Raw genomic sequence first — 13642 nt, 5'->3', positions numbered from 1 at the left:
TCAAGGGCTCAGGGGCTGAAGAGCGTTCACTGGTGCTGAACTTGGCTCATGCCACCAGAAAGCGCCTCCCTGTGGCTTGAGCCAGAGGGGACTAGCATCAGGCACACCAGGGCCGGGGGCAAGCACAGACGCAGCCAAGGTTCTGGAGGCGCAAGTGCGGCGCACCACCCCATCCTCTGCCTGATTCCCAGGAGACGCCCAGTCCCCAGCAGTGTCCCTGCAGAAGCTTCTGAATGGCTGCACGCTGGTGCTGGGAGGAGTCAGCGGCACCACGTCAGGGAGACCCACGGTGATGCTGTCCAAGGAGAGCAGGCAGGGGCCCGGGTGCATCGGGGCATGGGGATCCAGCGGGGGCCCCAAGGGTTGAAGATCCGGGGCGCAGCAACATCCCGAAGCCTTGGCAGGAAACGGGCGTTCAGGGCTCTGAGTAGCACTGACCTCTGAAGCTCCATCACTGGGCAGGGGCGGAGCCTCGGCGCCAGCATCGGTGTGTGCAGAGGGGGACAACAGCCGCCTCTTGGGTGGAACCTCCAGGCTGGGCTCCTCAGCTTGCAGTGGCCGAGGACGCCGACCACGACCACGACTACGACCAAGACCACGACCACGAGCAGGTCTGGCAGCTGACAGGCGCACAGCCTCGGCAGACAGAGCTGGAGTCGGTAACCAGGCCAGGCTGGGCTGCCTGGACCTGCGAACGTCAGTGTGCAGTGTGACATCACTGCTGCGGCCCAGAGCCAACTGAGATCCGGGGCCCACAGGAGCAGCTCGACGGGTGCTACCAGAGGCCGGCACAGGCCCAGTGGACCTAGCCTGGGGCGAGGAAAGCTGCCTGAGGCCCAGGGCAGCCCTCCAGAGCCCGCGATCCTGCCTACAGGCCGTCAGCTCCTGGCTGGTGCACAACGCGTGGCTGGGGCGCGGCTTCAGGCAGCGGCGTGATTTCTGGCTGCTGCATGGCTCCTCACTGGTGCCTGGCTCCTGGCTGAGGCTTGGCCCCTGGCTGGTGAGAAGCTCCTGGCTGCTGTGAGGTTCCTCACTGGTGCCTGGCTCCTGGCTGAGGCTTGGCCCCTGGCTGGTGAGAAGCGTCTGGCTGGTGCCTGGCTCCCGGCTAGTGTGTGGATCCTGGCTTGTTTGGCCCATGGGCTCCGGGAGGGCCACAGTGCCACGGTCTTGCCCGCGTTTCCACAGCTCGTAGCGCTCGGGTTGCAGGATACGAACGAAGGGGTCCATGTCAAAGGTGACCCTGGCCTCCCCGCAGCTGCACTGGGAGGCCACTTTGCCATAGTCGATCCAGCGCGGGGTGGCGAAATTGATGGCTTCGGCGCAGTTGAAGCCGTGGTTGAAGCCCGCGTGGTAGCCGTAAGGAAAGGTCACCATGAACTCGCCAGCCTGCTGAGTGACGCGGCGGAAGGGGATGCCGTTCTGCCGCAGGACGCTGGGCGAGATGAGGGCCACCTTGTGCCGCAGGAAGGCCTGGCAGCTGCGGGAACTGCCCGGGAACAGCTGCCCGGCCAGGCGCTCCAGGCGCCGCCCGTGCTCCGGGGGCACCGCGTACCACGTCTTGGGCTCCCCGAAGTGCAGGTAGTTGATGCTGTACAGGTCCATGTCCTCCGTGTGCCAGGCGAACGTGGTCTTCCACATGCCAAAGTACAGGTAGGGCGTGTTGACGCCCTCGATGACGACGCCGCACTCCTGCGCCAGCAGGTCCAGAGGCGAGCCCAGGCGCCTGAGGTTCCAGTGTGCCGTGTTTTCATCAAACAGAGAGCCGCTGATGCCAGCGCCGTAGATCGGGGCATCGTAGACACGGGTCTTCCAGTACTTTTGCTCCAACTCTTCGAAAGTCAGGTGCGCTGGGGTCTGGTATTTTGTGCTGGTGGCCAGCTGGCGATACTGTCTCAGGCTCATGGCTCTCCTCTTTCTGTGGAACTGAGTGAAGACACCTGCCCCGCCATAGGCCTTCTGCTGGAGGGGGCGGGCTATCAAGATGTCATCCATGTCGTCGTAGCTCTGTCTGGCCCTCCTCTCCTTGGGTGGGATGACCTTGGCCAGGCCTCCTCGGTGTGCACCCTGAGATTCCATCTGAGCGATAAATTGGTTGAAGTCCATAAACTCCTCCATGGTTGGGTAGAATGTCATGATGTGGCAGCTGGGGTTCTGGGGGCCGGAGCTCTCAGGCGTCATGGCTGCAAGACAGGAAAGTGGGCGACTCTGAGTCCCCAGGTGTGTTCTAGATCGTCCCCCTAGAATTTCCCCCAGAGGATCTTCTCTACGTAGTCTCTCTTTAGTAAAGATGGATTCATTCATTTCACAGGCAGAATCACACACACACACACACACACACACACAGAGAGTGAGAGAGGGAGGTCTTCCATCTGCCTGTTCACTCCCCAAATGGCCTCAACAGCCAGAGCTGGGCCCATCCAAACCTGGAGCTGCTTCTGCATCCCCCATGGGTACAGTGGGTCAGAGCACTTGGATCTCCTTCCACTGCTTTCCCAGGCCATCTCAGGGAGCAGGGTTGAGAGCAGAGCTGTTGGAACTCCAATCAGAGCCCATTGGGGATGCTGGCCCCTAGGCGGAGGATTAACCACCTAAGTAGAGCGGCCTGCCCCTCTCTGCTGAGTTGCTACGTGGTTTCCTTTCTATGGGAAGCCCTAACAGAGATCGAAATGTAGAGAAATGAGAAGGTCTCTTTTGCAGGCTTGTTAATGTCATAGCAGAACCCAAGGAGGGAAGACCTCTTTCCCCGTCTCTCCATCTCTCTGTCTTAACCCTGCCACTCAAAAAATAAATACATGTTTGAAAAAATCCATGAATACTCCTACAGAAGAGTACATGGAGAAACACGAAGAGAACAGAGAGACAACGCACATAAAGCATATTAGGATAACATAGGTGGCATTAATAAACGTCTCCCAAAGACGTTTTTAAAGTTGAAATGGAGTCTTCAACGCTTTTGGCATAAGGACTTTCTCAAAAGCACAGGCACCAAATATGGCCTAACAGAATAAGAAATTGAGCTACCTGCCGTGGACGAAATCCTGATCCAGGTGAACACACTCTAAGACTCAGAGAGAGGTGGTTTCCCGTGGCCGCTGCAGTCGCAAGGAGGCTCCATCTCTCCGCGCTTCCTTCCGGCTTTATACCTGGGCCAGGTTCGAATCCAATCAGCCCTCAGCTCAGGAAATCCCAGAGCTGGGTTTCTGTCTGACAGCCAGCTTCATTTTGCCCCACCTTTGCGTTGACATTTGTAGCCAAACTCAAAGGAACATCAGAGTTGAAAATCAAGTGTTGGGGACAGGCAACCTTGACAGATACAACCAAAGAAATCCCAGGGAGCAACACGAATATCAAACGAATGGAGCGGGTACTTTGTGAAAAGCTTCATTGGGAAGGAAGAGTGACAACAACCTGTCTTGCATCTGCTGGCTCCCTCCCCAGCTGGGAGCCACAGGCAGGGCTGGGCCAGGCTGAGCCCAGGAGCCAGGAATTCCATCCTGGTCTCCCCCAAGAGGGGCAGGGGCTGGAGTACTTGGGCCATTCCCACAGCTTTCCCAGGTGCAGTGGCAGAAAGCTGGAGTGGAAGGGGAGTGGCCAGAACATGCACTATGGGAGGTCAGCCCTGTAGGGTGTGAACTAGTCCTTTCTCTCACCCTACAGGCCCCTAAGGGGACATTTTACACAAAAGTCCTTTTCAAAGATTTGCAAAATTCCTTTTAAAAATACAATTATTTTAGGGTTAAAAATTGATATAGAAACATGGATTTTCTTAATACATTTCCTTTTTTTCTTTTTCTTTTCTTTCTTTCTTTCTTTATTCATTTATTTATAGGAAGGCAGGCACGGTTAGACAGAGAGAGAGAGAGACAGAGAGAGAGAGAAAGGTCTTCCTTCTGTTGTTTCACCTCTCAAATGGCTGCCATGGCCATCCCGCTGCGGCTGGCACATTGTGCCGATCCAAAGCCAGGAGCCAGGTGCCTCCTCCTGGTCTCCCATGTGGGTGCAGGCCCAAGGACCTGGGCCATCCTCCATTGCCTTCCTGGGCCACAGCAGAGAGCTGGACTGGAAGATGAGCAACTGGGACAGAATCCAGCGCCCCAATTGGGACTAGAACCGGGGCTGCCAGCGCCACAGGCAGAGGATTAGCCAAGTGAGCCTCGGCGCCAGCCTCTTAATACATTTCTAGCAACTTTTAGAAGATCCTTCATAGTTAAGAAAAAGACGCATTCGGTAGAAAGGATTCAAGTGAGTTCAGTAGGAAAGGACTAAAGTGAAGAAGGTGGAGCCGAGGCTGTGTTGCCTCCACTTAGGGCTCCAGCAGCCCACAGCTGTGCGGGACTCCTGGCTGCTCTGTTTCCAGTGCAGCTCCCTGCTAGCCTCCCTGGAAGATCTCCTCTTTGCTCTGTTTCTTCCCCTCTCTCGGTCACTCTGCCTTTCAAATAAATTAAAAGAACACCACTTAATAAACACAAGTTGTATATGTGACTACATACCAAAAACCTGTTTTTTTAAAAAAAAAAAAAAAAAAAGACAAAAAGTGATTATGGTATGCGGCTAACTACCCAGCACTGAGACTCTAACTGGCACCCATATGGGATGCTGCCATTGCAGGTGGTGGTGTTGCCCGCTAGGCCATAGCACCAGTCCCATGAATAGCTATTACACAATGTACACATGCATCAAGACATCACACAGAATCACATTAATATGTGCAATTTGATACATCCGCTACATTCTTATTAAATTAATGAAAACGCATTGAAATAGTGTCTTATGCACGCAGGACTTGACGATAAACAACTATTTCTAATGTATGTATTCATTGTTCATTCTAATTTCAGTGTGCTCATTCTATTCATAAAAATGTGTATTGTCAAGCAGCATGTCATGTGCTGGCAGCAGCCTCATTCAAGTGTACTTCAAAGCTCTGTGGAAGGGGCCGGCGCTGTGGCACAGCGGGTAAAGCCGATGTCTAGGACCTATGGGGCCAGCATCCCACATGGGTGCTGGTTCCAGTCCGGGCTACTCCTCATCAGGTCCAGCTCCCTGTTATTGTACCTGGGTATGCCACAGAGGATGGCCCCAGGACTGCACCCACATGGGAGACGCAGAAGCAGCTCCTGGCTCCTGGCTCCTGGCTCCTGGCTCCTGGCTCCTGGCTCCTGGCTCCTGGCTTAGGATCGTCTCAGCTCTGGAGGTTGAGGCCATTAGGGAGTGAACCAGAGGATCACTGCCTCTCTCTAACTCTGCCTTTCGAATGCATGAATACATCTTTCAAAAAGAGAAGAACAGATCTTGGAAAACGTGTCTGTGAATGCACACTTGACCATTCAAACTGTTCTGCCCAAGTTTGTATCAGTTGAAACACTCTCTGCCTAGGAGGACAATTTACACTTTTCACTTTGTCAAGCTCTGGATGAGTATCAACTTTGGAGTGTTGTCCAATCGAGTGAGAGTGTAGTGGTATGTCATTCCGATTTGCATATGCAGGGACACTGCTGTGGCATAGCCGGTGAAAGCCACTGCCAGTCCTGCAAGCATCCCATATGGGCGCCAATTGAGTCCAGGGTGCTAAACTTCCAATCCTGCACTCTGCTGTGGCCTGGGAAAGCAGTGAAGATGGCCCAAGTGCTTGGGCCCCTGCGTAGCCGTGGAGCCGTGGGAGACCTGGAAGAGTCTCCTGGCTCCTGGCTTTGGAGCGGCGCAGCTCTGGCCCTTGTGGCCAATTGGGGAGTGAACCAGCAGATGGAAGACCTCTCTCTCTCTCTCTCTGTCTGCCTCTCCTTCTCTCTCTGTTTAACACTGACTTTCAAGCAAATAACTAAATCTTTAAAAAAAATAAACTTATCATCTGCTTCCTCGTGGCCGACATGCCCGTGAACATTTTACTAAAGAGTCTGGGGCTGTAATTCTGGGCAGCCAAGAATCCCTCTTAGGGTGAAGATCAGGGGAGAAAAGGAAGACGAGACTCTCCCCACCCCGGGTTGTCCTGCTATTCCATTTCTACCAACTGCAACAATAAAATACATTTTGCCACCTGCCTTCCTGCACATATAACCTTCATTTTGTATTAGGGATGCCTCTAAATTCTATATATTTTGCTAGACATGTATCAAGTATTTCTTCTTCAGTAAAATGCTGACTTTGGTACTAAATAGTAACTAAATAAAAAGTCTGCATCTTCAGAGGGTATGCAGCTTCCTCGTGGTGGTATGTTTTGAAACAAGGCCTACCTAGGCTTGAATTTTGTCAGCTGCCATTGGCATTCATGAGTACTTGATCCTATCCCTTTTGTTCTGACGGCATTGCTAAGATAAGCTTATTCCTACATTTTCTTTTTTAAACCAGCTTAGAGAAAAAACTTACACTAAATTCATTCAGTGAAGTTTATTTGAGCAATTACAACAACTTCAGCAACAAGAATACAAAAATACAATCATTGACTACCTTTCATCTACTCTGCTTCATATACAATTTAAGTTTAAAAACACGCCAAGGAGTTCTCGTTTCTCTTTGCACGAGGAATACATAACAGGCAGAAATCAGAAATGCCAGTCAGGTACTAGGTCTCCAGTGGGGACAGGCCAGGACGAATGCTCCCGTGGCTGGGAACTTTACAGGTTCTGAGGGTCAGGGGCCACTGCACAGTCACAGAGCAGATGGTCAAGGGCTCAGGGGCTGAAGAGCGTTCACTGGTGCTGAACTTGGCTCATGCCACCAGAAAGCGCCTCCCTGTGGCTTGAGCCAGAGGGGACTAGCATCAGGCACCCCAGGGCCGGGGGCAAGCACAGACGCAGCCAAGGTTCTGGAGGCGCAAGTGCGGCGCACCACCCCATCCTCTGCCTGATTCCCAGGAGACGCCCAGTCCCCAGCAGTGTCCCTGCAGAAGCTTCTGAATGGCTGCACGCTGGTGCTGGGAGGAGTCAGCGGCACCACGTCAGGGAGACCCACGGTGATGCTGTCCAAGGAGAGCAGGCAGGGGCCCGGGTGCATCGGGGCATGGGGATCCAGCGGGGGCCCCAAGGGTTGAAGATCCGGGGCGCAGCAACATCCCGAAGCCTTGGCAGGAAACGGGCGTTCAGGGCTCTGAGTAGCACTGACCTCTGAAGCTCCATCACTGGGCAGGGGCGGAGCCTCGGCGCCAGCATCGGTGTGTGCAGAGGGGGACAACAGCCGCCTCTTGGGTGGAACCTCCAGGCTGGGCTCCTCAGCTGGCAGTGGCCGAGGACGCCGACCATGACCACGACCAGGTCTGGCAGCTGACAGGCGCACAGCCTCGGCAGACAGAGCTGGAGTCGGTAACCAGGCCAGGCTGGGCTGCCTGGACCTGCGAACGTCAGTGTGCAGTGTGACATCACTGCTGCGGCCCAGAGCCAACTGAGATCCGGGGCCCACAGGAGCAGCTCGACGGGTGCTACCAGAGGCCGGCACAGGCCCAGTGGACCTAGCCTGGGGCGAGGAAAGCTGCCTGAGGCCCAGGGCAGCCCTCCAGAGCCCGCGATCCTGCCTACAGGCCGTCAGCTCCTGGCTGGTGCACAACGCGTGGCTGGGGCGCGGCTTCAGGCAGCGGCGTGATTTCTGGCTGCTGCATGGCTCCTCACTGGTGCCTGGCTCCTGGCTGAGGCTTGGCCCCTGGCTGGTGAGAAGCGGCTGGCTGGTGCCTGGCTCCCGGCTAGTGTGTGGATCCTGGCTTGTGTGGCCCATGGGCTCCGGGAGGGCCACAGCGCCACGGTCTTGCCCGCGTTTCCACAGCTCGTAGCGCTCGGGTTGCAGGATACGAACGAAGGGGTCCATGTCAAAGGTGACCCTGGCCTCCCCGCAGCTGCACTGGGAGGCCACTTTGCCATAGTCGATCCAGCGCGGGGTGGCGAAATTGATGGCTTCGGCGCAGTTGAAGCCGTGGTTGAAGCCCGCGTGGTAGCCGTAAGGAAAGGTCACCATGAACTCGCCAGCCTGCTGAGTGACGCGGCGGAAGGGGATGCCGTTCTGCCGCAGGACGCTGGGCGAGATGAGGGCCACCTTGTGCCGCAGGAAGGCCTGGCAGCTGCGGGAACTGCCCGGGAACAGCTGCCCGGCCAGGCGCTCCAGGCGCCGCCCGTGCTCCGGGGGCACCGCGTACCACGTCTTGGGCTCCCCGAAGTGCAGGTAGTTGATGCTGTACAGGTCCATGTCCTCCGTGTGCCAGGCGAACGTGGTCTTCCACATGCCAAAGTACAGGTAGGGCGTGTTGACGCCCTCGATGACGACGCCGCACTCCTGCGCCAGCAGGTCCAGAGGCGAGCCCAGGCGCCTGAGGTTCCAGTGTGCCGTGTTTTCATCAAACAGAGAGCCGCTGATGCCAGCGCCGTAGATCGGGGCATCGTAGACACGGGTCTTCCAGTACTTTTGCTCCAACTCTTCGAAAGTCAGGTGCGCTGGGGTCTGGTATTTTGTGCTGGTGGCCAGCTGGCGATACTGTCTCAGGCTCATGGCTCTCCTCTTTCTGTGGAACTGAGTGAAGACACCTGCCCCGCCATAGGCCTTCTGCTGGAGGGGGCGGGCTATCAAGATGTCATCCATGTCGTCGTAGCTCTGTCTGGCCCTCCACTCCTTGGGTGGGATGACCTTGGCCAGGCCTCCTCGGTGTGCACCCTGAGATTCCATCTGAGCGATAAATTGGTTGAAGTCCATAAACTCCTCCATGGTTGGGTAGAATGTCATGATGTGGCAGCTGGGGTTCTGGGGGCCGGAGCTCTCAGGCGTCATGGCTGCAAGACAGGAAAGTGGGCGACTCTGAGTCCCCAGGTGTGTTCTAGATCGTCCCCCTAGAATTTCCCCCAGAGGATCTTCTCTACGTAGTCTCTCTTTAGTAAAAATGGATTCATTCATTTCACAGGCAGAATCACACACATGCACACACACACACACACACACACAGAGAGAGAGTGAGAGAGGGAGGTCTTCCATCTGCCTGTTCACTCCCCAAATGGCCTCAACAGCCAGAGCTGGGCCCATCCAAACCTGGAGCTGCTTCTGCATCCCCCGTGGGTACAGTGGGTCAGAGCACTTGGATCTCCTTCCACTGCTTTCCCAGGCCATCTCAGGGAGCAGGGTTGAGAGCAGAGCCGTTGGAACTCCAATCAGAGCCCATTGGGGATGCTGGCCCCTAGGCGGAGGATTAACCACCTAAGCTAGAGCGGCCTGCCCCTCTCTGCTGAGTTGCTACGTGGTTTCCTTTCTATGGGAAGCCCTAACAGAGATCGAAATGTGGAGAAATGAGAAGGTCTCTTTTCCAGGCTTGTTAATGTCATAGCAGAACCCAAGGAGGGAAGACCTCTTTCCCCGTCTCTCCATCTCTCTGTCTTAACCCTGCCACTCAAAAAATAAATACATGTTTGAAAACATCCGTGAATACTCCTACAGAAGAGTACATGGAGAAACACGAAGAGAACAGAGAGACAACGCACATAAAGCATATTAGGATAACATAGGTGGCATTAATAAACGTCTCCCAAAGACGTTTTTAAAGTTGAAATGGAGTCTTCACGCTTTTGGCATAAGGACTTTCTCAAAAGCACAGGCACCAAATACGGTCTAACAGAATAAGAAATTGAGCTACCTGCCGTGGATGAAATCCTGATCCAGGTGAACACACTCTAGGACTCAGAGAGAGGTGGTTTCCCGTGGCCGCTGCAGTCGCAAGGAGGCTCCATCTCTCCGCGCTTCCTTCTGGCTTTATACCTGGGCCAGGTTCGAATCCAATCAGCCCTCAGCTCAGGAAATCCCAGAGCTGGGTTTCTGTCTGACAGCCAGCTTCATTTTGCCCCACCCTTTGCGTTGACATTTGTAGCCAAACTCAAAGGAACATCAGAGTTGAAAATCAAGTGTTGGGGACAGGCAACCTTGACAGATACAACCAAAGAAATCCCAGGGAGCAACACGAATATCAAACGAATGGAGTGGGTACTTTGTGAAAAGCTTCATTGGGAAGGAAGAGTGACAACAACCTGTCTTGCATCTGCTGGCTCCCTCCCCAGCTGGGAGCCACAGGCAGGGCTGGGCCAGGCTGAGCCCAGGAGCCAGGAATTCCATCCTGGTCTCCCCCAAGAGGGGCAGGGGCTGGAGTACTTGGGCCATTCCCACAGCTTTCCCAGGTGCAGTGGCAGAAAGCTGGAGTGGAAGGGGAGTGGCCAGAACATGCACTATGGGAGGTCAGCCCTGTAGGGTGTGAACTAATCCTTTCTCTCACCCTATAGGCCCCTAAGGGGACATTTTACACAAAAGTCCTTTTCAAAGATTTGCAAAATTCCTTTTAAAAATACAATTATTTTAGGGTTAAAAATTGATATAGAAACATGGATTTTCTTAATACATTTCCTTTTTTTCTTTTTCTTTTCTTTCTTTCTTTCTTTATTCATTTATTTATAGGAAGGCAGGCACGGTTAGACAGAGAGAGAGAGAGAGACAGAGAGAGAGAGAAAGGTCTTCCTTCTGTTGTTTCACCTCTCAAATGGCTGCCATGGCCATCCCGCTGCGGCTGGCACATTGTGCCGATCCAAAGCCAGGAGCCAGGTGCCTCCTCCTGGTCTCCCATGTGGGTGCAGGCCCAAGGACCTGGGCCATCCTCCATTGCCTTCCTGGGCCACAGCAGAGAGCTGGACTGGAAGATGAGCAACTGGGACAGAATCCAGCGCCCCAATTGGGACTAGAACCGGGGCTGCCAGCACCACAGGCAGAGGATTAGCCAAGTGAGCCTCGGCGCCAGCCTCTTAATACATTTCTAGCAACTTTTAGAAGATCCTTCATAGTTAAGAAAAAGACGCATTCAGTAGAAAGGATTCAAGTGAGTTCAGTAGGAAAGGACTAAAGTGAAGAAGGTGGAGCTGAGGCTGTGTTGCCTCCACTTAGGGCTCCAGCAGCCCACAGCTGTGCGGGACTCCTGGCTGCTCTGTTTCCAATGCAGCTCCCTGCTAGCCTCCCTGGAAGATCTCCTCTTTGCTCTGTTTCTTCCCCTCTCTCGGTCACTCTGCCTTTCAAATAAATTAAAAGAACACCACTTAATAAACACAAGTTGTATATGTGACTACATACCAAAAACCTGTTTTTTTTTTTTTTAAAAAAAAAAAAGACAAAAAGTGATTATGGTATGCGGCTAACTACCCAGCACTGAGACTCTAACTGGCACCCATATGGGATGCTGCCATTGCAGGTGGTGGTGTTGCCCGCTAGGCCATAGCACCAGTCCCATGAATAGCTATTACACAATGTACACATGCATCAAGACATCACACAGAATCACATTAATATGTGCAATTTGATACATCCGCTACATTCTTATTAAATTAATGAAAACGCATTGAAATAGTGTCTTATGCACGCAGTACTTGACGATAAACAACTATTTCTAATGTATGTATTCATTTTTCATTCTAATTTCAGTGTGCTCATTCTATTCATAAAAATGTGTATTGTCAACCAGCATGTCATGTGCTGGCAGCAGCCTCATTCAAGTGTACTTCAAAGCTCTGTGGAAGGGGCCGGCGCTGTGGCACAGCGGGTAAAGCCGATGTCTAGGACCTATGGGGCCAGCATCCCACATGGGTGCTGGTTCCAGTCCGGGCTACTCCTCATCAGGTCCAGCTCCCTGTTATTGTACCTGGGTATGCCACAGAGGATGGCCCCAGGACTGCACCCACATGGGAGACGCAGAAGCAGCTCCTGGCTCCTGGCTCCTGGCTCCTGGCTTAGGATCGTCTCAGCTCTGGAGGTTGAGGCCATTAGGGAGTGAACCAGAGGATCACTGCCTCTCTCTAACTCTGCCTTTCGAATGCATGAATACATCTTTCAAAAAGAGAAGAACAGATCTTGGAAAACGTGTATGTGAATGCACACTTGACCATTCAAACTGTTCTGCCCAAGTTTGTATCAGTTGAAACACTCTCTGCCTAGGAGGACAATTTACACTTTTCACTTTGTCAAGCTCTGGATGAGTATCAACTTTGGAGTGTTGTCCAATCGAGTGAGAGTGTAGTGGTATGTCATTCCGATTTGCATATGCAGGGACACTGCTGTGGCATAGCCGGTGAAAGCCACTGCCAGTCCTGCAAGCATCCCATATGGGCGCCAATTGAGTCCAGGGTGCTAAACTTCCAATCCTGCACTCTGCTGTGGCCTGGGAAAGCAGTGAAGATGGCCCAAGTGCTTGGGCCCCTGCGTAGCCGTGGAGCCGTGGGAGACCTGGAAGAGTCTCCTGGCTCCTGGCTTTGGAGCGGCGCAGCTCTGGCCCTTGTGGCCAATTGGGGAGTAAACCAGCAGATGGAAGACCTCTCTCTCTCTCTCTCTCTGTCTCTCTGTCTGCCTCTCCTTCTCTCTCTGTTTAACACTGACTTTCAAGCAAATAACTAAATCTTTAAAAAAAATAAACTTATCATCTGCTTCCTCGTGGCCGACATGCCCGTGAACATTTTACTAAAGAGTCTGGGGCTGTAATTCTGGGCAGCCAAGAATCCCTCTTAGGGTGAAGATCAGGGGAGAAAAGGAAGACGAGACTCTCCCCACCCCGGGTTGTCCTGCTATTCCGTTTCTACCAACTGCAACAATAAAATACATTTTGCCACCTGCCTTCCTGCACATATAACCTTCATTTTGTATTAGGGATGCCTCTAAATTCTATATATTTTGCTAGACATGTATCAAGTATTTCTTCTTCAGTAAAATGCTGACTTTGGTACTAAATAGTAACTAAATAAAAAGTCTGCATCTTCAGAGGGTATGCAGCTTCCTCGTGGTGGTATGTTTTGAAACAAGGCCTACCTAGGCTTGAATTTTGTCAGCTGCCATTGGCATTCATGAGTACTTGATCCTATCCCTTTTGTTCTGACTGCATTGCTAAGATAAGCTTATTCCTACATTTTCTTTTTTAAACCAGCTTAGAGAAAAAACTTAGACTAAATTCATTCAGTGAAGTTTATTTGAGCAATTAAAACAACTTCAGCAACAAGAATACAAAAATACAATCATTGACTACCTTTCATCTACTCTGCTTCATATACAATTTAAGTTGAAAAACACGCCAAGGAGTTCTCGTTTCTCTTTGCACGAGGAATGCATAACAGGCAGAAATCAGAAATGCCAGTCAGGTACTAGGTCTCCAGTGGGGACAGGCCAGGACGAATGCTCCCGTGGCTGGGAACTTTACAGGTTCTGAGGGTCAGGGGCCGCTGCACAGTCACAGAGCAGATGGTCTAGGGCTCAGGGGCTGAAGAGCGTTCACTGGTGCTGAACTTGGCTCATGCCACCAGAAAGCGCCTCCCTGTGGCTTGAGCCAGAGGGGACTAGCATCAGGAACACCAGGGCCGGGGGCAAGCACAGACGCAGCCAAGGTTCTGGAGGCGCAAGTGCGGCGCACCACCCCCTCCTCTGCCTGATTCCCAGGAGACGCCCAGTCCCCAGCAGTGTCCCTGCAGAAGCTTCTGAATGGCTGCACGCTGGTGCTGGGAGGAGTCAGCGGCACCACGTCAGGGAGACCCACGGTGATGCTGTCCAAGGAGAGCAGGCAGGGGCCCGGGTGCATCGGGGCATGGGGATCCAGCGGGGGCCCCAAGGGTTGAAGATCCGGGGCGCAGCAACATCCCGAAGCCTTGGCAGGAAATGGGCACTCAGGACT

At 53.2% G+C, this 13642-nt stretch overlaps 2 protein-coding genes across 2 annotated transcripts; both read right to left on the bottom strand.

Moving 5' to 3' along the window:
* On the bottom strand, window positions 1-2193 carry LOC138846100 (lysine-specific demethylase 4D-like). Its single transcript, XM_070060785.1, has one exon. It carries the CDS (start codon window positions 2176-2178, stop codon window positions 1-3), a length of 2178 nt encoding a protein of 725 aa, XP_069916886.1. The 5' UTR covers window positions 2179-2193.
* Window positions 2194-6457: 4264 nt separating this feature from the next.
* On the bottom strand, window positions 6458-8757 carry LOC138846099 (lysine-specific demethylase 4D-like). The gene has a single exon (XM_070060769.1). The coding sequence runs from the start codon at window positions 8740-8742 to the stop codon at window positions 6661-6663; it is 2082 nt and encodes a 693-aa protein (XP_069916870.1). The 5' UTR covers window positions 8743-8757; the 3' UTR covers window positions 6458-6660.
* Between the last annotated feature and the right edge of the window lie 4885 nt (window positions 8758-13642).

The sequence above is a fragment of the Oryctolagus cuniculus genome, chromosome 1 (genome assembly GCF_964237555.1).
Source record: "Oryctolagus cuniculus chromosome 1, mOryCun1.1, whole genome shotgun sequence".
Lineage (NCBI taxonomy): Eukaryota > Metazoa > Chordata > Mammalia > Lagomorpha > Leporidae > Oryctolagus > Oryctolagus cuniculus.
This window is presented reverse-complemented; position numbering and strand designations above follow the sequence as displayed.

Bases quoted from the DNA above. Each gene is read 5' to 3' on its own strand.
- LOC138846099 (XM_070060769.1), bottom strand. From the start codon at position 8,742: ATGACGCCTGAGAGCTCCGGCCCCCAGAACCCCAGCTGCCACATCATG.
- LOC138846100 (XM_070060785.1), bottom strand. From the start codon at position 2,178: ATGACGCCTGAGAGCTCCGGCCCCCAGAACCCCAGCTGCCACATCATG.